This window comes from Anguilla anguilla, chromosome 2 (genome assembly GCF_013347855.1).
Source record: "Anguilla anguilla isolate fAngAng1 chromosome 2, fAngAng1.pri, whole genome shotgun sequence".
NCBI classification, from domain to species: Eukaryota; Metazoa; Chordata; class Actinopteri; order Anguilliformes; family Anguillidae; genus Anguilla; species Anguilla anguilla.
The window spans coordinates 63,611,870-63,637,333 of NC_049202.1; the positions used below are offsets into that span (position 1 = coordinate 63,611,870).

Sequence of the window (25,464 nt, forward strand, 5' to 3'; positions counted from 1 at the left end):
ATTACTTATTGAATGTTTTATTACAGAAAATGTTTCCTTCCGGTGCAAATATTAGCAGTATTGTAACATATATGCATTTAAAAATCTAATGCAACACATCTAAATCAAGCTTTGATAGCTATTTTCCTTTCATTAAAATGCTTTAACTCTTCAGATGCTGTTCAAATCTCAAAACATTCCAGCATATGTGTGAGAGTGTTACTTAATACCACACAAAATAATGTGAAATAATTATTTTTATTTGATTGCTGAAAAATGAATGTTTCTTATAAAATTGTTGGAAATCTAGCAAGATGTTGAAATGGACACTTTGAGACAGAAAAAAAATGAATTTCATGACATTTCAACCGAACATTTAAAAATTGCATGGCTGTGCGGCAGTAGGCAGAAGCCAGAATAATAATTACTGTTATTATAATGTATTTTTGGGTGGGGCATTCCTCTGCTTTTACATAGTTGGGTCAGAAACAGAAACTCACAGTATGCAGCTGCCAGGGCCTTCTGCAGAGATGCAGGGAACATGGTTTGTGCTGCAGATGAGCTGCAGTGAGCTGCACTTCTCACCTCTCCAGGGCTTAGAGGCTGTGGTCATATTTAAACAGAAAAGGGGGCAGAGCTGGTTTTAGTAGGACTGTGGTGTGAGATGCTGCGATCACACAGGGTCCATCAGGTCCTTTCTAACCCTGACTATTTTCTTTTCTCCTTGTTTGTAGAACACACGCATTCTTAGACCTGTCCTACTACTAAGAGACACTCATAGCTACTCAACAAGAGGTAGCTCGACAGACTTCATACCTTTTCGATTCAATAGCCTAATGGGCAAAAACACATTTCTCTGCTGTGCAGCAGTATAGTGGAATAATCTGCCCACAAACCTGAAACTGAGTGTTTCACGGAGCACGTTTAAAGTGGCCTTAAAGAAATGGTTACAATGTACCATGTAGAATATTCAATTTTAACTTTTATGACCAAGAAAGCATGAGCCTGTTGACATAGCTACCCCACCGCCTGCTATTTATATGTTGATTGTATTGTCATCGCTTGCTGTCTTGTTGTTGTCTTGCTTTTATCTTGTAGAGTGTTAAGTGTTATACTGGAGGACCGCAATGGAAATAAGCCTTCGGGCTTTATTGTGTTTTCATCCTCAGTGATTTTTAGTGTATGTAATGACTGAAGTGCAGTGTTACATGTGTTTTTTAATCATCAAATAAATTCATTCATTCATTCATTACTTGTTAAATGTCCTTCATCAGTTCAGGACAGCAAAGGAAAAATGAGCAGTCTTCACATATACCGCAGCTATGCAAACCACATTTCATCACAATACATTCATTTATATGTCAACAGGAGTTTGATAGGGAACAAAACTTCCATTTTTGCAAAACCCATCTCCATTTCTTTTCAGAGCTTGTTTGCTCTAAAATGTTTTGAATTTGTTTTAATAAAAATGATCAATTATTTATTTTATTCCCATGCTCAAAACCCACCTGAAATTCAATTGTTGAAACACATTTATTCGCAATAAAACGAGACATAAAAGAAACAAAAATCTAAATGCTGAATAAAGCCAAAAAAACTACAGGGAAGACTCAAGTGAAAATGTACAAATATAAGCTGAATATGTGTCTGTGGCTCTGTACCATAGGAAAGAATGTGGGGACGGGAGAGAGGTAAAAACTGTAGATTATGGATTTGTGTGAATCACAGTATATAAATATTTCTATCGCCTTTTTATGTAGCAACGATGCTGTACCTGTACCCCTTCAGGAGTCTTAATAAAATGCAGCTGGCCCAGCATTAGGATTCTCTCACTGATCTGGAGGGGAGCACGAGGCCGTTTGTCTCTGAGGCAGCCTGTGGGTTTATGTACAGACGTGGCACCGCCCTGCGTCACTGTGTTAGTCGAGCGCAGTAATACACGGCTGTGTCCTCAGTCTGCAGGCTGCTGATATCCAAGTACAGCATGTTGCTGCTGTCTCTGGAGATGGTGAACCGGCTCTTGAACGGTGCGGGAGAGTCGATGCTTCCGCCTCCCCAGATGATTCCCATCCACTCCATGGCTTTCCCCGGACGCTTCCGAATCCAGCTCGTGCCGTAATCTGTCAAGGCGTACCCAGAAACCTGACAGGACACCTTCACGGACCCTCCAGGTGACTTGGCCTGAGCGGGGGAGGAGGTCAAAGTGATGGCGTCCAGACCTAAAACAGGAGATTAAAAGCAGGATTAAAACGTGGGTTAATCCACGTTATCGCAAACTGATAGTCATTACTATCATGCCGTTATGACTGGGTGACGTATCTAGTTTAGTCCCATTCTAAATGGAACATATTTGACATAAACAACATAACAGTGGCGACGTGAAGATCCCAGACTGAAGTCATCAACCACTTACATGGCAGGAAGGCCAAGAGGGGAAGGAGCAGACGGATCATATTTGCAGTGCAGTTGCAGTGAGGACGACTTTGACTGGCGCGCATCACTGTCCCTCTGCTCTCACAGGAACGGTCTGTTATAGACGGTGACACACAGGCCAGATTTGCATACAGCTCTTCCTGTTTCCACACATTGAGATGTCACCCCCAGGGAGTCAGTGCAGACTGGAAGAGTCATGCCTGTGGAGGCAGTGCAGGCTACGGGAGGTGAATCAGTGGAAGAAAAGCCGCCACATTGGGGTGCCATGCCACAGGAGCCAATGCTGAATAGAGGAATGTGACTAATGAGGCCAGTATATAATTTATTAGTTAGAGTTTGAGTGCAAAACTGGAATCAAATCAGTTGAGCCAATGCATGGGGAAACGATCAATTCAGCAGAGTCAAAACATAACAGAAGAGTCACGTTCAAAGAAGAGTTCAATCAACAAAGTAAACTCTGACCCCCCGTGCCAGAGCAGTAGAGTTAACACAGGACACCGCAGGATAGAGTTCTCAGTCTCCAGTGCAATAGAACTTTATGCCTGAAATTACCCTTGCACTTCTTTCCCAACCTTTGTGATATTGCGCTTTAAATAAACTTGATTTGACTTGGCTGATTGAAAGGACTTCTCAAAACACACCAGAGACTGCAGACCTCCAGAACTGGGGTCTGAGCCCCCTGCACTCAGAGGTATGTTTTAGGAGGCGGGTGTGGAACCATGCTGGTGGGCTATAGCTGTTACTAAATTCACTGCAAACTTCTACTTTTATTTTTTCACATGTTTACTTACTCTTATTTATATCACAATCTGGCATTTTAACTACATTTACTGAAAAGCTCAAAACTGACAGTTGAAGACTGCTCTTCTGTCCCTTTATGACCCTGGTTTCTCAGGGTCTGCTGGTGTTCGTGCTTCCAAGAGATTACAGTCCCCGTTTTTGTCCTACAGGTAATGCTCCTGTGTTAATTCAGAGGGTCAGAATTTCCATTATGAGGAGCACTGCTGCCCCCTCCTGGTGTAGAATTAAATGCAGGAGGCTTTTTAAACCTGCATTACTCCAGAATTTAGATCAGAAAAAGTGCTCATGGATGCAATTATTGTTTATTTAGTTATGATGTGAATATCTGTGCAATGCAATACATTCTAGAAAATATTGCTAGAACACTTGAATTCTGACACTTGCATTATCCTGCTAACAAATTTAACTACAGGCAAAATTTAAATGACAGCATGCCTCCGCTTCCATGGAGAAAAAATCAGATGAGCTCAAAGCTAAATCAAATTTTTTTGAAAGTGAAGTCTGTTATATCCTTACAGGACACTTCGGAGTTTAAACAGTATGTATGTCTAAATATATAATGTGTAAAATTATACTCCATGTAATAGATTGGCAACCTGTCCGGGGTGTGTTCCTGCCTCTAGCGAAATGCATGCAGGGACAGGCTCTTGCACCCCCGTTGCCCTGACCAGGATAAGTGGGTATAGATAATGGATGGATGAATGAATGTACTCTAAATAGCAATTTTAGTAACTTAAATCTTTATTGTTGGGGGTGGGGTGGCGCTTAACAACTCAAAATACTTTTTGTTGCAGTGTTTTTGCAGTTGGAGTAAACTAATTGAAAATGCTAATGTGATATTCTAAGTAATGTGCTAATTAGCATGAAGAGAAATACTACTGAATGGTACTCCGTACAAATCTGTAATCTTACTGTAGTCTTTTGCCTCAACAACAATGTAATCGGTTCTGATGTTCCTCTCCATACAAACCGCACAGTCTGCAATTCTGAGACGCACACAAGCTTTATTGTGCACTTCATATACCAAACATATATTCTGATCAGCATCCCTGATTCTCACCTAGACTTATGGCAATGGGAGTCAGGGAATATTTAATGACAGCAGTGAGTCGGGATGTCAATTTAAAATCCTATCAAAACAATTTTCAGGGAAGTACGGAGATGCTCTTCGTCTTCAGTGGAAAAATGTGAAAAGGGCTCTCTGGTGACAAGTTCTGCTCAAAAATCAATTTGCATAGTGAAAGGCATGCTTCCAAAAGGAGTTGACATTAAGAAAACACATTTTTGAGTGGAGGAGGTCTTTCAGCTTTTGTTTCACCAAAATTGCATTGTTATCTCATCAATATGAAAAGCTTATGGGAACATGTTTCTTGTCTTTCTGTATCCAATAAACCATGGACACCAATATTATTTGATATTTATTTTTATTAAAAAAATGTATTGTCATTTAATTTGGCCAGTTAATCCAGTTCTATATGCTTGCTCTGTGTGATAAGGGGAAGAGGTTTTTGTGCAGCTCTCCCCTCACTCTCTCTCACTCTTCAGCTGCCAGCCTGTTCATCTGTAAATACAGCTGGTTCTTGCTGTTGTCTCTGGAGATGGTGAATCTTCCTTTAACAGACGTGGCATAATATATGTAGCTACTAACACCATGGATGCTGGCCACCCACTCCAGTCCTTTCCCAGGAGCCTGTCTGATCCAATCCATGTAGTAGTCACTGAATGTGAACCCAGAGGCTGTACAGGTCAGTGTGTGGGATTCTCCAGGCTTTTTAACTGCTGGTTCAGACTCAGTCAGTGTCTGACTTTTAACACCTGTGAAATTAAGAAAGACTTAGAACTCACTATTGACAACCTCACAAATCAACATTTAAGTAAGAACTAAAAGAATAAGAAATTTAAACCTACAGGTAAAGATTACTGTAATCAGAAACAGGCTGGTTATAATAGTCATGGTGAAAGACTTCTACAGTTGATATGCTAGCCCTTCAGTCAGTCTCCAACAACAGTCCCTCCTCCCTCAGTTCAGAGAGGTAAATGTAGAAGGAAGAGCTCAGAGTTTGCATGAACTCCTCCTCACTGGGTGGGCAGATCACACACTGTTTAAATAGAGCAGACAGAGCTGTAGATGGGGTGCAGATCATATAGCAGTTATAATTATTCTCCATCATTACAGCCGTGTGTCTCTCTTCCATGGCTGATTATTGCATTATTATTCATAGTGAATGCAGGGAGTTTCCTGGCAGATGAGGGTGGGAGAGTGGAGTCAGGAGCTCCCCAGTACTCAGTATATCACCAGTCAGTCTAATGATAGTGTCCAAGACACACAGCATATGAATACAGAGAGAATCCTGATATCCAGTGTTAAATCCTTGACCCTGTATTTTTAATACATGTCTTATGCCAATATTTTGATGTTATGATGCCCCACCTGGAGCTGAAATAGAAACAGCAGGCTGCTTCCACCACTATTACAGCTAACTATTTTGTAGATAAAATACAATGCTCATGGGTTGATTAAATTTCACTCCAATTAACGATCATGTTATTTCTATTTATATAATGGCAATAATGAAGCTCACCTATAATGGTTGAGTTGTCTACTGCAACAAGTGTTTAATGCTTATGTTTCAGTAATGCACAGTCTTAGAGGAAGACAAAAAACAACACAAATTCAGGGAGGCAAAGTCAGAGACTGCAGGATAACTACAAAAAGGAGCACTGCTGCCCCCTCCTGGAGGAGAATTAAAAATAGGAGACCACTCTCACCGGAATTAGTCAGGAATTTAGACCAGTAAAAATGATGAGAGATTACATTCGGAATGAATGCTGACATAGATATGATCATAATATCTGCAAGATGTCATACATTCCATCTATAGTGCTGTCTTGTCTTATTTTCTATATATTACCCAGGTAAAAAAAAATAACTACTGGGAACACAAACATGACAGCAGATTTTGTGCTTTGTTGTGCTTCTCTGGGGACTAATATGAAGTGATCTCAGTATATTGCTGTATACAGATAAACTGTAGATTTTCCAATAACGGGAAGGTTTGTTTCTGGTCCTTTTATTTGAGTACAGTAATGAGCTACTCATTTTCATGTACTGTACATAAATTGTACTGTGGAGCATATCTCCTTTATGTAAGCGGCAATAACTAACTACAGTACATGCCTCTCAAATGTAGCGATAAAGTGTGTCAGAAATGGGTTTCATTCTATTTTATTTATAAAGGAATTAGGCTTTCGTAAAGCATTCACCTTTTGGATGTTCATAATGCATTTATTACCTCTGCATTAATGGTTTCACAATAAAAGCAGACAATGTGAATTATATTTTTTTAAATACAGTCCATTTATGCAGATGGATCTTTAGACAAACAGTCTAGAAAAATAATATTCAAATCTACAATGCATACTCTCCAACTGGCAATTCAATTTACAAATTTTGAGTTACAAACACAGGTCATAAACCATTATGGGATTTACATTTCATCAGTGCAAACATAGCACAAACGATAGACAATACTGTAATTCATGTACCAACCACTTGGGGCATGAACTTCAAAGAGCTCTTTAATGATTGTGTTCTGCCACTACACTCATCAGGGTGGGTTTTTGTACAGGTCTGCTGTGGCTTTACTGCACTGTGTGTATCGGGCACAGTAATACACAGCTGTGTCTCCAGTCTGCAGGCTGCTCCCCTGCAAAGTCACTGTGCTGCTGGAGGTGTCTCTGGTGATGGTGAACTTGCTCTTTAGTGAATCTTTATAAGCAGTGCCCCCGCTAGAGCATATATATCCAACCCACTCCAGAGCTTTCCCTGCAGGCTGCCGGATCCAGTTTGTACAGTAGCTCGTCAGGGAATACCCAGAGACTTTACAGGAGATGGTCAGAGACTCTCCTGGTTTTACAGCCATAGAGCCTGGCTGTGTGAGTTCAACACAGCGACCATCTGTGGAGACAGAAGTAAAAAAAAACATTTGTGAATATTTCAGTATTCAATATTCTCGTGGAAACAAAAAGAAACTCTTTATTTTGAAGTAAAACTTTGGAAAACATCACATCATTTTTACATTTTAAAATAGAAAGTATGTATAGAGCATGTTCACTTACAAGATAAAGTTCCCAGCAACGCAGCTAATACTACAATAGCGCCCATTGTCACACACAGATCTCCCTCTCTGTCTTACAGGTGATGATTCTGTGTTGGGAGGAGAATTCTCAGTGGCTTTTATAGGAAATACAGTGGACTGAATTTGTTTAAATCTCTAGGGGTTGGAGGAAGAAGAAAAACAAAATAAATTCAGAGAGTATGAATATCCATTATGAGGAGGACTGCTGCCCCCTCCTGGAATAGAATAAAAAAACAGAAGACTGCTTCCACCAACTTTTGATCTGTAACATTACTTATGGGTTAATACCGAATGCATGTTCAAGATATTTTGATTTGAATATCTGCGCAATGTACAACATTTCAACTAGATTGATAAAAACACAAAAGAGTGCTGCTGTGGTGTGGGGATGGCTGGTTTAAGCAGCCACACCTGCCCTGGGTCAAGCTAATTAGACCTGGCTAGTTAGATAATTGGTTATTAATTAGATAATTGGCCAGGCTATTTGCACCCAGGAACAGGGGTGGCTGCACCTGTGCGTAGTCCGGTAATCAGTGCGCAAAGGTTAAATCTGCCATCCCCAGCCACACAGGGGAGCCTCTCTGTCATGACAGTGTTTTAACATCTGCTCCTTGGCAGTAACATCTTGCCAAACCCTCGTAAATAAATGTGGTCTATTTGAACATCATCTCCCTGTGTCTCTGTGCTGGAGGGCCCCTTGGAAAGCCACTTCGGTGGCCTGTGGCAGGCTTGTTTGCCACAGCTGCCCTTCTCATTTTCTTGATAACTTCAGGGATAACAAATGACAGCAGATATTTGTAAATGTTTGTACTCCCATGAAAAAGCAGGTGTATATCTCAATATATCTGTTAATATTGTGTTTTTATTAGTAAATTACAGATATGACTAGAACCGGTAGCATTGTGTCAGGAACTAGTGTTGGCATAAATTAATTGAAAATGCAAATGTGATATTCTAAGTGGTGCTAATTTACATGGAGAGAAATACTACTGAATGGTACAATGTACAAATCTGTAATCTTACTGTACTCTTTTACCTCAACAACAATGTAATGGATTCTGATGTTCCTCTCCTTACAAACCACACAGTCTTCAATTCTGAGATGCACACAGGCTTTATTGTACGCTTCATATAACAAACATATATTCTGATCAGCATCCCTGATTCTCACCTACACTTATGGCAATGGGAGTCAGGGAATATTTAATGACAGTAGTGACTCAGGATGTCAATTTAAAATCCTATCAAAACAATTTTCAGGGAAGTACGGAGATGCTCTTCGCCTTCGGTGGAAGAATGTGAAAAGGGCTCTCTGGTGACAAGTTCTGCTCAAAAATCAATCAGTATAGTGAAAGGCATGCTTCCAAAAGGAGTTGACATTAAGAAAACACGTTTTTGAGTGGAGGAGGTCTTAAGGTTTTATTTCATCAAATTGGCATTGTTATCTGATGAATATGAAAAGCTTATGGGAACATGTTTCTTTTCTTTCTGATGTAAACATGTGTATCCAATAAACTGAATGGACACCAACATTATTTGATATTTATTTTTAATTTTAAAAAATGTATTATTTAATTTGGCCAGTAAATCAAGTTCTATACAGTAGCACTGTGTGATAAAAGGGAAGAGGTTTTTGTGCAGCTCTCCCCTCACTCTCTCTCACTGTGTGTCTCTGGCACAGTAATACACAGCAGCGTCTTCAGCTGTCAGCCTGTTCATCTGTAAATACAGCTGGTTCTTGCTGTTGTCTCTGGTGATGGTGAATCTTCCCTTAACAGACGTGGCATAATATGTGCTGCCACCACCACTACTGATCTCAGCCACCCACTCCAGTCCCTTCCCAGGAGCCTGTCTGATCCAGCTCATTGCATAGCTGCTAAATGTGAACCCAGAGGCTGTGCAGGTCAGTTTGTGGGATTCTCCAGGCTTTTTAACTGCTGGTTCAGACTCAGTCAGTGTCTGACAATTAACACCTGTGAAATTAAGGAAGACTTAGAACACAAAATCCATAACCTCAAAATTAACATTTCAGTAAAAACACAATAAATGGAAAATTAAAGCATACTTTTTAAGAACACTGTAATCAGAATCAGGCTGGTTATAATAGTCATGGTGAAAGTCATTGACTGCAGTCTGTGATGAAAGTCCTACAGTCGGTCTCCAACAACAGTTCCTCCTCCCTCAGTGCAGAGGGGTAAATGTAGAAGGAAGAGCTCAGAGTTTGCATGAACTCCTCCTCACTGGGTGGGCAGATCACACACTGTTTAAATAGAGCAGTCAGAGCTGTAGATGTGGTGCAGATCATATAGCAGTTATAAGTAGTCTCCATCATTACAGTCATGTGTCTCTCTTCCATGGCTGATTGTTGCATTATTATTCATAGTGAATGCAGGGAGTTTCCTGGCAGGTGAGGGTGGGAGAGTGGAGTCAGGAGCTCCCCAGTACTCAGTTCATCACCAGTCTAATGAGAGTGTCCAAAACAGACAACATATGATCAATATACGAACAATATAGAAAGCATCCTGATATCCAGTATTAAATCCTTGACCCTGTATTTGTAATGCATGTCTTGTGCCAATATTTTGATGCTATGATGCCCCCCTCCTGGAGGAGAATTAGAAACAGCGGGCTGCTTCCACCTCCATTGCAGCAAAATTTGCAGTAGATTTCCGGTAAAATTCTTAAGCATTCTGAAGAAGCTAAATCAAGTTTCAGATGTTGTTTTGATATATAATTTTGCATATTTTAAATTATATTATAGTTTGTTATATACAATTATAATTATATTATAATTTATTGTCTCAGGACTACACCATGAATGAAATACGTGTGTTTAATGATGCATTAAAATTTCCAGTGTAATTACTGATATTGAAGATATAGTAGTAGTGAACTTTAAACAACCCATTGTTGCCCTCTTCTGATTCAGACTGAGTGACCAAAATCTGTGAATGGACAAGAAAAATTATGAATTTCACTAAATTTAAATAAAAAACCCAAGACTGTGTGGCAGTAGGCAGAGGCCAAAGCCAGAATGATTCTTTTAATGTATTTTTGGGTGGGGTGTTCCTCTGGTTTTAAGCAGTTGGACACAAACAAACACTCACAGGATGCAGCTGCCCGGACCTTCAGCTGAGATGCAGGGAACATGGTTTGTGTTGCAGATGAGCTGCAGTGAGCTGCTCTTCTCACCTCTCCAGGGCTTAGAGGCTGTGCTCATATTTAAACAGAAAAGGGGGCGGAGCTGGTTTTGAGTAGAACTGCAGTATGAGATGCTTCCTCTCTGTTATACCAATGATGCTCACTTGCAAATTAATTTTATAGGAAATACTGTGGACTGAATCCACAATGAGGAGCATTTGTGCATCTTTGTGTTTCTCTGGGGACTAATATCCTGTGATCCCAGTATATTGTTGTCTACAGATATTCTGTAAATATAGCATGAACAGGAAGGTTTGTATCTGGACCTTTTAGTTGAGTACAGTGATGATCTGCTCATTTGTATGTACATAAATTGTACTGAGGAGCAGATTTACTTTACATCAGTGGCAATACCAAACTACATGCCTCTAAAATTTTGTATTTTGAGTATAATAAAATCAGGTTTTCCTAAAGCAACAAAAGATCACCTTTTGCATGTTCAAAATGGATTTATGACTTATTCATTCACGGTTTCATAATAGAAACAGTAAATGAGAATTATAAATTTACATACAGGCCATTCATGCAGCTGGAGTTTTTGTCAAAAAATCTAGGAAAAGCATTTTCAAAACTACAATGCATACTCTCCAGCTGGGAATTTAAACTACAACTTTTGAGTTGCAAACACAGGCCCTAAACCATTATGCGATTTAAATTTTATAGGCACACTGCAGCACAAATGGAGGAAAATATTTGAATTCACATTCTGATCACTAGGGGTGCAAATTTTACAGAGCTTTTAAATGTTTGTGTTTTGCCACTACACTCATCAGGGTGGGGTTTTGTACAGGTCTGCTGTGGCTTTGCTGCACTGTGGGTATCGGGCACAGTAATACACAGCTGTGTCTCCAGTCTGCAGGCTGCTCCCTCCTAAAAACACTGTGTTACTGGAGGTGTCTCTGGTGATGGTGAACTTGCTCTTTAGTGAATCTTTATAATCAGTGCTTCCACCTGACCACATAATTCCAATCCACTCCAGTGCTTTCCCTGCAGGCTGCCGGATCCAGGCTGTGTTATAACTGCTAACTGAATATGAGACTTTACAGAGGACAGATAAAGTCTCTCCTGGTTTTACAACCATAGAGCCTGGCTGTGTGAGTTCAACACAGCGAACGTCTGTGGAGACAGCAATAAAAGGTATTTGTGAGTACATTAATAAGCAAAATAACTACACAATTAACTGCAAAAACAAATGGACAACTCATTTTATTTTATCTAGAAGTAAATCTTTGCAGGATTTAACAGAAAATATAGCATGCTCACTTACATGATAAAGCTCCCAGCAACAATGCTAATGCTACAATAGCTCCCATTGTCACACACAGATCTCCCTCTCTGTCTTACAGGTGATGCTCCTGTGTTAGAAGGATAATTCTCAGTTGTTTTTATAGTAAATACTGTGCACAGAATTTGTTTAAATCTCTGGGGGTTGGAGGAAGGAGGAAAACAAGATAAATTCAGAGGGTCAGAATATCCATTATAACGAGCACTGCTGCCCCCTCCTGGAGGAGAACATTATGCCTGTTACAAATGTAACCACAGGAAAAACAAATGGAAATGACTGATTTTTGCATGTGCTGTGCTTCCATGGGGAATAAAATCAAGCATATATAAATATTCCAGTATATTTGTAGTATATCGATATTCTATAGATATTTCAGTAGATAAACCACCCATGAGCTTATGTCTGTCACCTTTAGCAAAACCATTTCTTCTTCTTTTTTCTTTCCCCCAAATATGGTGTGGATCAGTCTATCTGCGTTTTGATATTTTATCTGTAAGTATAAAATTTCTATGGATATTGAGGTAAGGTTGATAAAGTCAGAAAAAAGACAATAAAATCTTAAACTGGGAGTAACACAATGGCATATATATATATATTTATATATATATATTAAACACTGCCAATGATCCAGGTTAACACAGTTTCTCACTGAGAATATCACTCTGTTACTTGGAGCTGCTGATTTTTTTATCTCCAACATCTGTCAAATCGGTCCTATCCTTCCTGCATATGCTGCCCAGCTCATTATTCAGGCCCTTATGGTGTCCTTAATGGATGATGCTGCTCTCTCCTTGGGTCTCCCTGCTGGTACCATCAGGCCCCTCCTGTTCATTCAGAATGCTGCTCCTGCTGCATTTACCTTCATCCAAAATACACAAGTGTCACATCTCTCCCCAACTCCCCTCTCTGGCTATAGAACACACTTCAGACTGTAAAGTACAGCACTCTACACATCCAGCTGAATACAGGCAACAGGCCACCACTGCTGAATCTAATCATCCACACTAGTCACCCCCTCCTCCTGTTCACCTGTGTGAGCTGATGCCCCAAACCACACTGGGCCCATGCAGGCACCACTGAAGAAGACCGGGGTCAAAGTGCATTGCGTGTCCATGTCTATAGGGTATATGCCCAGTTATTGTATTCTGTGTTTGTTTCTTTACATTTGAGCTTTTCATATGCAAACATCATTTTTGTGCTTTAAAAAACAATAAAACTTCAGTTTCTGCAGGTCTGAGGTTTTGCCCATTTTTTATAATTTTTCTTTCTTTTTCAGATAATGGTGAATATGGGGACAGTGAGGGCTACATGCAGGTGGAGTGTGTGTGTTCAGTGGTGACACTCAGTATGATGAGTTTTTGTACAGCTCTAGTGTTGCTTTGCTACACTGTGGTTGTCGGGCACAGTAATACACAGCTGTGTCTCCAGTCTGCAGGTTGCTCCCCTGCAAAGTCACTGTGCTGCTGGACGTGTCTACAGAGATGGTGAACTTGCTCTTTAGTGAATCTTTATAAGCAGTGTTAGCGTCACTCTTCCAATATCGCCCGATCCATTCCAGAGCTTTCCCTGCGGGCTGTCGAATCCAGTGTGTGCTATAGCTGCCATCGGTCACAGAATACCCAGAGAGTTTACAGGAGATGGTCAGAGACTGTCCTGGTTTTACAACCATAGAGCCTGGCTGTGTGAGTTCAACACAGTGACCATCTGTGGAGACAGAAATAGAAAAGGTATTGCTGCACACATCTAAAAGCAATAAAATTATGGAAACACATAAAAAAAATGACCTTTTTGACATTATTTAAAATTAAAACATTTTGAAAATGTTACATAATAATTTTCCTTTAAATTAAAAATATGAATACGGCATGTTCACTTACAAGATAAAGACCCCAGCAACACTGCTAATGCTACAATAGCGCCCATTGTCACTCACAGATCTCCCTCTCTGTCTAACAGGTGATGCTCCTGTGTTGGGAGGAGAATTCTCAGTGGCTTTTATGGTAAACACTGTCAACTGAATTTGTTTAAATCTCTGGGGGTTGGAGGAAGGAGAAAAACAAAAGAAATTCAGAAAGTCAGAATGTCCATTATGAGGAGCACTGCTGCCCCCTCCTGGAGCTGAATGAAAGAAACTGCAGACTGCTTCCACCAGCATCACTCTGGTATTTAGATCAGAGAGAGTTCAGCTCACAAGATGAGGAGACTGAGAGTTGAAGTACCTGATTATGTTATGGGCAAGCACGGTGGCACAGTGGTTAGCACTGTTGCCTCACAAAAAGGAGGTTCCTCTCTGCGTGGAGTTTGCATGTTCTCCCCGTGTTCACTCGGGTTTACTCCGGGTACTCCAGTTTCCTCCCACACTCAAAGACATGCATGTTAGGTGCGCTCCTGCAGTTGCCCTTGACCAAGGCACTGGCCTCAGAACTGGAGTTGCTTCCCGGGCGCTGCACTGTGGCTGCCCACTGCTCCTAAGCAACTAGGATGGGTCAAATGCAGAGGACCAATTACCACACGGGGTTCAATAAAAAAAAAAAAATATATATATATCTTATCTTATACTTGTGTCGCAAACACTCTCTCGTGACGGCTGAAATGATGAATGAGTGAGCGACTCATTATTTTTGTGGACTCATTTTTTTAATTTCTTGTTATAACAATATATATGCAACAACTCCCATACACCATTGCCTCTAAACAAAAAATATAAAGGAAATCATTCAGAGTGGGTCTATCCAGCCTTTTGGGATTTTATTATTTCAAAATTGATGTCAGCACAGTATTACTCAGGATTTCTTATGTTTGCTCTGCCAGAGTGACTGTTTGAACCAGGTATTAAAATGGCTGAACTGTGTAGAAGATGACTGGTGCAAATAGTATGTTGTTGCTATATGAACATGGTCACAGGAATTCCATCATTACTGTTTGAGTTTTTTATTATTATTATTCTAATTGTTGTTGTTGTTGTTGTTGTTGTTGTTATTATTATTATTATTATTATTATTATTGTTGTTGTTATTATTATTATTATTATTATTATTCTCATCAAGGAAGTTATATTGTATGATTGTAGCAATCAGTTCGGGTCCAGGAAAGTCCATAGCGATTATGCCAAGGCAGTTGTCTCTAAAATAATTCTTCACTAAATCCACCACTATCTTAGGGTTGATATGCTTGGCCACATTTTTTGGAGTACGTTTATAGATTAGAGCAGGTATTGCAGTTAGAAAGCTTAGGCCTGTCCCGCTGGTGTACGTCAAAGTTACAGACTCTTTGCATTTTTCAGTGGCAGTAGTCAAATGTTCATGTATTATTGCCAGCTTCTTATTAATATTTATGACAACATGTTCATTTTTTTTATGTGTAGAAAAATAGGATATCCCAAAATTAAATTTACCTGGAAGCTTTAGCAAAACAATCTTTCCTCGAACAGTTTTAAGTTTTGGATTGTTGTCACTGCCTCCATCTAACATGTATACAAATGGCTTTATGTTGTCTTGATTTAATAATGCCATAGTCAGTGGAAATACAGTATCCTTTCCATTTTCTGGTTTCACTCTAAGTAAAACAGTTTCTTTATTGTGCTCCTTCAGAAATTTCACTATGGTGCCAAGCACCTCATCCAACATCATATTCATTTTTATACGTCCATGAACCAGTTGCAGTGAGCCATCTACTCTGAGATCAAAGTATCTCAGCCCTGCTGAAAGCTGGTCTTCTAAATTCCACGCCTGACATTCTGCAAACCTTCCACCGCGTAAAGCTGTTGCATCATGGGCACCGGGGATAGTGACTTCCGAAAGCAGAATGTCCTCATTAGCTTGCCTCATCCAATCAGGATTCTTCCATTCTGGATAAAGTTTTGCCAGGTCATTAAATGAAAGCTCATTCTGTGCATGGCATTGAAGTGTGAAGACTCTGAAAAAGAAAGAAAATATCACCCATTATTAATCAGAGAGTGAAACAAAGTGAGCTGCTGTACTGTATCCTGGGCAGAAGTGTTGTGGATGTATAGTCCAACATATTGTGCATGCTTTGGTCCTACAGATCACTGTTGTTTTCTACTGTACTGTTTCTTTTTCCTGGGAAACATTGCTTTGTAGAGCATTATCATTTGGCTTGATAATTGACAATGGGAGGCTATGTGTGAGGGCTATGTTCTCTTCTTGCTTTTTTTTGTTTGTTTTTTTGTGATCAGCATTCTTTATTAGAACACATATGCACACTAATTCTTTGGCGCAACACAATTAACACTGCTGTACAGGAAAAATTCTATAGGAAGATCATATAGAAGTGACGAGTAACAAAGAAAGAACACAGTTTTTAAGTCGGTCTTGCTATTTTACATGTATAAATGAGGGGGAGTAGGATAGATGTATTTGATCCCATTAGGCTACAAAACTTTTTCTTACGTAACAATGGTCCATGTACTAGTTCAGCCTAAATAATACCCATGTTCCCCGTAATACCAATTGAAATTACTTCCGTAAACACATAATTAAAAGTACTAAACACAATAACAGACCCTGAAACAATATCTTAACAAAAAAATTCCTTCCTTTCCCTCTTTTGAAATAAATAATGATTATGTATATATATGTATATATAGGAAGATCACTCTCGAACCAAAGTGTGAAGGGTTTTTTTTTTTGCTGCTGTGAAACCAGTGAAGAGAACTCTACATTGGTTCAAAGTTAAGGACACGGCTGAATCATCACTGAGCAGACAGCAGACAAAGGCAGGGACCTGGTATTACACAGGGATCTGGTACTATGCTGACTTCTAACACTGATGATAGAACTGACACCATATGGCCCATAAAGTTTATAATAACCGCACATTCCCAAAACATATGCAAGGTAGTACCCAAGGCTTGGTCTTGGCTTGCAACTAAATGCTCTGTGAATCATCTTGAAATGAATTAGCTCATGTGTAATATCCTTCGATGTGTTGTCTAAGTTCAACCATGTAGTTCCCCAATCTGGTTCGTAGTTAAATTTACATAGTTCTCTCTCTCATATTGTCTCAATTTGGTTACAGGCATGATATGCCTTCACCTCAGATTTTAGTCTTTGGGGAAAAAAATGTGATGAACCAATAAATCCTAATGTTCTGGAACGCACATAGACCTTTTGCACCGCAAACATCACTGAATGTGTAGATCCCTTTAGAGGACCATCGAAAAAAGGCAAATGGCTTGCACCTGGCTGAAAATGGCTGTTACTCCATAATGAGGGTTGGTGGAATTTACGTAATGTCCATTATTTGTTCTGTATTTTTGCAAATGTCTAGAGTCAATACTGATGCTCCAAAATTTCAGGTTTTTATTCTCCTCCTCCTGTATATGCAAGATCCTCAATAAAAAAAATGTATTTAATGCGTAAATTTTAGGGGAAGTGCTAGCAGGATCATAAAAACAGAAAGTTAATTTGTGACAGAATGGCCATCTTGATGGTTGTGTACCTCTGCCTTGAAGAAGAACATTGAGATTACTCAATCTCTTAATATGAGCCTTCAATTTTCAAGTGTTGTGAAAAATATTTGTCCCCATCCTGATTTCGTCCATTATTGCATATTTGTCACACTAAATTGTTTCAGGTCTTTAGACGAAATGTAACATTAGATAAAGAGGACCAGAGTTAACTCAAAACACATTTTTTAAAATGAATATTTCATTCATTTAATGAAAGAAGTTCATTAGAAGGTATGCATATATATATATATATATATATTTATTTATTTATTTATTTTTTAATTTTTTTTTAAGGCAATCGTTTGCATATAATGTTCCGGAGAGATTGGGCCACTTTCCCTAATGGCCGGTGCCAAGGGTTCAAGGACAGAGCAAAGAGGAGAGGCCAGACAACCTTGTCTAGTCCCCCTTAGTAACTGAAAAGAAGGCCAGTTTCCAGTAAAACATGCAGCTGTGGGACAACAATAAAAGGCTTTCATCATTGAGATAAAGTTGGGCCCAAATCCAGTTCCATTCTAACCGCCTTCTCAGCATCGAGGGACAACACAGCGCAGTCATCAGGTAATGTGTCTGGCATATTAATAATATGCAGGAGTCTGTGAATATTATCCAATGTCCCTCTCCCCTTCATAAAACTGGTATGATAAAAGTGTATAATCTTACCCACAACTGTGTGTTTGCATAAAACTTCACATCCCTGCAGATAAAAGACAATGGCCTGTAGCTCAAACATTTGAGCAGCTCGTTATCTTTTCTCTGTAAAACTGCAATAAGTACATTTCTTTGGTCTCTATGAAGTAATCAAATAGAAAAAGAATGAATTTATGTCTCCAAAAATTAAGTTCATATTCACAATTATTTGTTCTTCTAGAAGGAATGAACAATTTCAGTAACAAATAGATATAGAATTTTCATCATGCTAAAAACATAAGGGTACACAGTAATTTTGACCAATTGGAAACCCAGGCTGGCCTAAACTCTGAAACTAAAGGAAAACTAAGATCAACCTATTATGCCTGTTGAATTATCTGTCCTTATTGTGGATACTTTTGCATTAAGCCTGTCTAATTTAAAAAAGATGAGAAACACCAGATTTGTGTAAAGTAGTCCTTGCATGTTCATTCAGCACTGTGGTGGGACTCAACAAGACTGCAGTCATTTATGGTAACATTGAGATTTAGAGTCTGAACATGCAGTAAACAGGTTCACCTATTGTAGGAGCCATATAAACTGTTAATTTGGAATGTTGATTAGGAGTGAATTCATTCAGAATGAGCTGATGTGCAGCTTTCAAACTTGGTCCTTCTTAAACCTTATTCATATAATGTGCATTATGATACTTACCTGATGAAGAGGAACAAAACAATTATTTTCTCCATGGTCTTCAAAGTCCTGAAATCACTGATGCAAGTCTGTGTAGATAATTATTTGATTAAATTAAGTATTGCATTTGGTCAGAATTTGTTGTACTGAACAAAATTGGATTACCTTCATCTTGTAGGAACAACTTGAATTGTTTTTAATTTAATTTTACAATAAACAATTTAACAGAAAGTGCACTGATTCCACTGCACTGATGAACAGAAAGTGCACTGTGTCATAGTGCTGTACTTGCAGGATTTCCGAGATATTCCATGCAAATGATAAAGACAGCAGGAGAAAAACTCAAACTTCTGAATGATTCTTTTCCCTTAATTCTAATCAGTGGATGGATGTACGGTAGCAGTTTGTCCATATTGTTGGTGCCATTTCCCCTCTATATCTGTGGCTAATAAACAAATTCCATTCTCCTAGTAGAAGCTGTAAGTTAAAGAGTGCTTCAGACTATTGCAATCTGGCTACTTAATAGCAAAAACATTACTACTTGGGGGTTGCACCAGCAGCCAGAAAAGCAGCACAGAAAGTATGATTCAGGTGCTTTTACTGTAGGTGATTTAATTTGACAATACAGATCCAGGGTACAATTTTAAACCCTGCCACAGTACGCCCTTTCAGCCAATCAAAATGAAGTAAGAATTCAAATGGCAGACATTCAGCAAACACTTATTTTCTGAAATTGAAAACAGCTTTTTAACACCTGAACACTTAAATTGTGAAAAAGTTTTACTCACCTGGTCTTCAGGTCCAGTGAAATATGGAGGAGGTAAATGATGGATGGATGATTGGTGTTCTCTTTCAGCACTCAGGGTACAGAATTGCAGGTGTAATTCTGTTATATACTTACTGTTTAAAGACAAATTACATCCCTGTCCATTTACAAATTGTAAAATTTGCTCATTTACATCCCAGTCCATGCCATGCTCTCTCTGCCCCCACCCACCTCCCCCATTTGACAAAGGGTTGCCTGTTTGTGCATCACCACCTGATCATTTTAACTGGTATACGATATATTAATATTTTAGGCAAATTACAGTATCTCTGCAGGACTCCTATTTCATTTATTGGTTATCTCATTATTTCACATGAGTAAGGGTTATATACAATGTGACAGTTAACTCTTTTGGTTTTTATCTTCATACAAAGTGCACAAAGAGACTGCTCATTCTTTTATCCCATTCATGTCTTTGTGCCAAACTGCAATATGGCTGAACAGCTGTTCACACAACCAGCTATGGGTAAGCAGTTCCTCAAGATGCTTCCAAATGTATTCTAATCTTACTCCACAAAGATTATGATTCTGGTATTTATAAAGTTATCGATGCCAGTTGGATGGTTTTTCATACTGTCCATTACTAGGTTATGAGCTCCACAGTGAAAATGGGGACAATATAAATTTGATTTTATCAGTGGAGTTTTTAAACTGAACTGAAAATAGGCAGATGATGTTGTAGCTTTGCCATATTCTGATTGAATGCGTACATGTAGGTATTGTATGAAGTAGTTACGCTTTGAATATCTGTGCAACGTAATACATTCCATCTAGTTTCCTAAAAATATACTTGAAGGCTGTCATCTAATTTTAAGTGAATCATTCTGTTAACAAACGTAAATGATAGCATATTTCTTGTGTGATTGTGCTTCCTTTGGAGAAAGTATTAGGTGATCCCAGTATATTTGTCACATATAGATATCCTGTAGATATACCAAGAACAGCTGGGTTTGTATCTGGACCTTTAGTTAGTGTGCAGTGACAATGTGCTCAATTGCACTGAGTGGTTCTCCATAACCTCAGTGACAATAAACAACTTTAATATCTCTAAAATGTTCCCATGAAATATAACAAAAAATGGGTCACACTTCAAATTATGCTTATGTAGATAAAGATATTTTAAAGCAAATACACTACCTTCAGGAGGCACATAATACATGTATTACCTGTCCATTGATAGTAGTATTAATGAAACAGTAAACGTAAAGTACATTTTCACTCATTCTGGAATATTGAATCAGTACTTACTTTGATCAATTTTTCATTGTGAAGTACTGTATATATCATTTTTATGAGCATTGCATGAGTCCTAACAGTGTGCCTGTGTTTTCCTTTTTTCACTGATAACACTGCATATATGATGTGTTTCATTTAGGTGTTCACCACAGCATCACTTGGGCCCATAATGAGACAGAGGGGATGAAACCAAAAACTTCACCCTCAAAAACACTTACACTCCAGAAAGTATATAGTGAAAGGCATTCTTCCAAAAGGAGTTGACATTAAGAAAACACATTTTTGAGTGGAGGAGGTCTTAAGGTTTTGTTTCACCAAATTTGCATTGTTATCTCATCAATATGAAAAGCTTATGGGAACATGCTTCTTTTCTTTCTGATGAAGACATGTGTATCCAATAAACTATGGACACCAACATTATTTGATATTTATTTTTAATTTTAAAAATGTATTGTTATTTAATTTGGCCAGTAAATCAAGTTCTATACAGTAGCACTGTGTGATAAAGGGGAAGAGGTTTTTGTGCAGCTCTCCCCTCACTCTCTCTCACTGTGGGTCTCTGGCACAGTAATACACAGCAGTGTCTCCAGCTGTCAGCCTGTTCATCTGTAAATACAGCTGGTTCTTGCTGTTGTCTCTGGAGATGGTGAATCTTCCCTGAACAGAATTGGTATACCATGTGGCACTGCTATCAGGCCTGATCTCAGCTACCCACTCCAGTCCCTTCCCAGGAGCCTGTCTGATCCAATGCATATAGTAGCTACTGAATGTGAACCCAGAGGCTGTACAGGTCAGCATGTGGGATTCTCCAGGCTTTTTAACTGCTGGTTCAGACTCAATCAGTGTTTGACATTTAACACCTGTGAAATTAAAGAAGATTCAGAACTCACAATCCACAACCTCACAAATCAACATTTCAGTAAAAACTAAATTAATGAGAAATTAAAACATACTGGCAAAGATTGCTGTGATCAGAAGTAGGCTGGTTATAACAGTCATGGTGAAAGTCTTTGACTGCAGTCTGTGATTATAGTCCTACAGTCAGCCTCCAACAGCAGTCCCTCCTCCCTCAGTGCAGAGAGGTAAATGTAGAAGGAAGAGCTCAGAGTTTGCATGAACTCCTCCTCACTGGGTGGGCAGATCACACACTGTTTAAATAGAGCAGTCAGAGCTGTAGATTGCAAATGCAATATGACAACGGCTAGATTGTAAGCTTGTAGTTTACATTTTCCCCACATAATATGCATTACAGTCAAGAGGGAAATGACATTACTTAAAGAGCCATGTTCCATGTTCAGTAGCCATGCAGCTCTGCTCCATTCCTGCTGCTCCAAAGCATCTTGTCTACAGCAGTGTGATCTTTACTGTAGTGCTGTTCAGAGGACACTTTAAAAAACGAATGTTGTCTCAGTGTGTAAGAGTGGCTCATATAATATCCTGATCTCCAGATACATACTGCTTTAAGAAAGTATTCAGGCCCATATAATTTTTTTTTTTTTTAGATAAACAGAAGTATTTTTATTGTCAATTCATATTCTCTAAGAACTGATTTTCAGTCTAAAATGAGTTATTTGTCAGCAGATACTTTAAAGGAAATGTAAAAACTGAAATATGCTGGTCAATTTAAACCAGAGGAATGTAATCTGACCGTGTAAGAGCAGCTCAAATAATATACTGATCACCAGGTATATTCTGATGAGCCTCCCTGCCCCCCCCCCCCCCCCCCACAACAACTTTTATGGTGATGGGTGTCATGTAATATTTAATGACAACAGTGAATCAGGATGTCAATTAAAAATCCTGTCAGAACAGCTGGATCTTCTTCAGTGCAGTGTCCCTGTGATTGTGCTCAGGCTTTGATTATTGTGATTGGTACAGAGAGAAGACCCAATAACAGCAATTCCAACTTATATGTCCCAGAACTAAGCACATCCAACAGAAACAACTCCAAATGTATTTTACCATAGGAAACTGTTGCAATGTTATTAAATATGTAAACCATATTCAGCTACAACCAATAACCCATGAATGTGCATCTAAATGCCTGCTCAAATGTGATTTTCACCAGGATTAATTTATTCTCCAGTTTTGACCCTTTTGAAATGTTTTCCCATGGTGTTTTACTTCTCCTTCTTCATGTTCAGTTTCTGACCACTTTTCAGCTTATTCTACATTCAGGTATTCTTTATAAAAACGTCATTTATATTTGTTGTGGAAAAAATATATTAAATTCTCAGGAATCTAAATTTGGTTATTTCAATTGTTGATATTAGGTTAAAACTTCTGGATACAGGGAATTCATATGTAAGAAATACTGTTTCTGTTGCTGACTGTGTGAACTGAAGCGTGAAGCAGTTTTTGTATTACTCCCACATGACTTTCTCTCACTGTGACTCTCGCGCACAGTAATACACAGCTGTGTCTCCAGTCTGCAGGCTGCTCCCCTGCAAAGTCACTGTGCTGCTGGAGGTGTCTCTGGTGATGGTGAACTTGTTCTTTAGTGAATCTTTATAAGCAGTGTCTCCATTCCACCATACGACTCCCACCCACTCTAGAGCTTTCCCTGCAGGCTGTCTGATCCAGTGTGTAGCATAGCTGCTATCAGTCAGGGAATACCCAGAGACTTTACAGGAGATAGATAAAGGCTGCCCTGGGTTTACAGCCATAGACCCTGGCTGTGTGAGTTCAACACAGCGAACATCTGTGGACACAGAAATAGAAAAGGTATTGCTGCACACATCTAAAAGCAATAAAATTATAGAAAAATACACAAAAAATGACCTCTTTGACATTATTTAAAATTAAAACATTTAGAAAATGTTACATAATAATTTTTCTTTAAATTAAAAATATGAATACGGCATGTTCACTTACAAGATAAAGACCCCAGCAACACTGCTAATGCTATAAGAGCTCCCATTGTCACACACAGATCTCCCTCTCTGTCTTACAGGTGATGCTCCTGTGTTGGGAGGAGAATTCTCAGTGGCTTTTATGGTAAACACTGTGGACTGAATTTGTTTAAATCTCTGGGGGTTGGAGGAAGGAGAAAAACAAAAGAAATTCAGAAAGTCAGAATGTCCATTATGAGGAGCACTGCTGCCCCCTCCTGGAGCTGAATGAAAAAAACTGCAGACCGCTTCCACCAGCATCACTCTGGTATCTAGATGAGAGAGAGTTCAGCTCACAAGATGAGGAGACTGAGAGTTGAAGTACCTGATTATGTTATGGGCAAGCACGGTGGCACAGTGGTTAGCACTGTTGCCTCGCAAAAAGGAGGTTCGTCTTTGCGTGGAGTTTGCATGTTCTCCCCGTGTTCACGTGGGTTTACTCCGGGTACTCCGGTTTTTACATTACAGGCATTTAGCAGATACTCTTATCCAGAGCGACTTACACAACGTTTACATAGCATTTTACATTGTATCCATTTATACAGCTGGATATATACTGAAGCAGTGCAGGTTAAGTACCTTGCTCAAGGGTACAACGGCAGTGTCCTTACCCGGGAATCGAACCTACGACCTTTCGGTTACAAGCCCAGTTCCTTACCCACTGTGCTACACTCCGTCCTCCCACAATCAAAGACATGCATGTTAGGTGCGCTCCTGCAGGTGCCCTCGACCAAGGCACTGGCCTCAGAACTGGAGTTGCTTCCCGGGCGCTGCACTGTGGCTGCCCACTGATCCAAAGTAACTAGGATGGGTCAAATGCAGAGGACAAATTACCTCACGGGGTTCAATAAAAATATATCTTATCTATCTTATCTTATACTTGTGTTGCTCTTTTTAACACTCTCTTATGACGGCTGAAATAATGAATGAGTGAGAGACTGATTATTTCTGTGGACTCATTTTATTATTTTCTTGTTATAACAATATATATGCAACAACTCCCATACACCATTGCCTCTAAACAAAAAATATAAAGGAAATCATTCAGAGTGGGTCTATCCAGCCTTTTGGGATTTTATTATTTCAAAATTGATGTCAGCACAGTATTACTCAGGATTTCTTATGTTTGCTCTGCCAGAGTGACTGTTTGAACCAGGTATTAAAATGGCTGAACTGTGTAGAAGATGACTGGTGCAAATAGTATGTTGTTGCTATATGAACATGGTCACAGGAATTCCATCATTACTGTTTGAGTTTTTTATTATTATTATTCTTATTGTTGTTGTTGTTGTTGTTATTATTATTATTATTATTATTATTGTTGTTGTTATTATTATTCTCATCAAGGAAGTTATATTGTATGATTGTAGTAATCAGTTCAGGTCCAGGAAAGTCCATAGCGATTATGCCAAGGCAGTTGTCTCTAAAATAATTCTTTAAATCCATCACTATCTCAGGGTTGATCTGCTTGGCCACATTTTTTGGAGTACGTTTATAGATTAGAGCAGGTATTGCAGTTAGAAAGCTTAGGCCTGTCCCGCTGGTGTACGTCAAAGTTACAGTCTCTTTGCATTTTTCAGTGGCAGTAGTCAAATGTTCATGTATTATTTCCAGCTTCTTATTAATATTTATGACAACATGTTCATTTTTTTTATGTGTAGAAAAATAGGATATCCCAAAATTAAATTTACCTGGAAGCTTTAGCAAAACAATCTTTCCTCGAACAGTTTTAAGTTTTGGATTGTTGTCACTGCTTCCATCTAACATGTATACAAATGGCTTTATGTTGTCTTGTTTTAATAATTCCATAGTCTTGTCAAATACAGTATCCTTTCTATTTTCTGGTTTCACTCTAAGTAAAACAGTTTCTTTATTGTGCT

At 39.0% G+C, this 25,464-nt stretch overlaps 3 protein-coding genes and 6 gene segments (V, D, J or C); 1 reads left to right on the plus strand and 8 right to left on the minus strand.

Annotated features, from left to right (window-relative positions):
- Positions 1-25,464, plus strand: part of LOC118220446 (titin-like) — a 435,810-nt gene that overhangs the window by 159,867 nt on the left and 250,479 nt on the right. The gene's annotated exons all lie outside the window — the stretch shown is intronic.
- LOC118220452 (immunoglobulin gamma-1 heavy chain-like) overlaps positions 1-25,464 on the minus strand; it is a 147,741-nt gene that overhangs the window by 74,860 nt on the left and 47,417 nt on the right. The window lies entirely within an intron of this gene.
- LOC118220471 lies at positions 1,373-2,607 on the minus strand. The segment is given in 2 exon segments: positions 1,373-2,198; positions 2,393-2,607. Coding segments are annotated over 2 exon segments (393 nt in total).
- LOC118220459 lies at positions 6,552-13,820 on the minus strand. The segment is given in 2 exon segments: positions 6,552-7,171; positions 13,716-13,820. Coding segments are annotated over 2 exon segments (396 nt in total).
- On the minus strand, positions 8,974-9,566 carry LOC118220476. The segment is given in 2 exon segments: positions 8,974-9,325; positions 9,418-9,566. Coding segments are annotated over 2 exon segments (372 nt in total).
- LOC118220474 overlaps positions 11,316-25,464 on the minus strand; it is a 56,601-nt gene continuing 42,452 nt past the window's right edge. Inside the window, 1 exon segment of the V gene segment in view lies at positions 11,316-11,669. Within this exon segment, the coding sequence occupies positions 11,323-11,669 (347 nt within the window).
- On the minus strand, positions 14,463-19,596 carry LOC118220455 (rhoGEF domain-containing protein gxcI-like). Its single transcript, XM_035404331.1, has 3 exons — positions 19,420-19,596; positions 18,653-18,720; positions 14,463-15,753 (listed from the first exon to the last, which is right to left on the minus strand). The coding sequence occupies exons 2-3, from the start codon at positions 18,685-18,687 to the stop codon at positions 14,784-14,786; spliced, it is 1,005 nt and encodes a 334-aa protein (XP_035260222.1). The 5' UTR covers positions 18,688-18,720; positions 19,420-19,596; the 3' UTR covers positions 14,463-14,783.
- Positions 21,225-21,811, minus strand: LOC118220495. The segment is given in 2 exon segments: positions 21,225-21,553; positions 21,647-21,811. Coding segments are annotated over 2 exon segments (360 nt in total).
- On the minus strand, positions 23,057-23,675 carry LOC118220486. The segment is given in 2 exon segments: positions 23,057-23,394; positions 23,568-23,675. Coding segments are annotated over 2 exon segments (363 nt in total).

What these genes read in the sequence shown, in the direction of transcription:
- LOC118220455 (XM_035404331.1), bottom strand. Translation starts at nt 18,687, where the DNA reads ATGGAGAAAATAATTGTTTTGTTCCTCTTCATCAG. An exon ending in GTTTTGTTCCTCTTCATCAG is followed by an intron (nt 15,754 to 18,652) that starts GTAAGTATCATA and finishes TTTCTTTTTCAG; the next exon opens with AGTCTTCACACTTCAATGCC.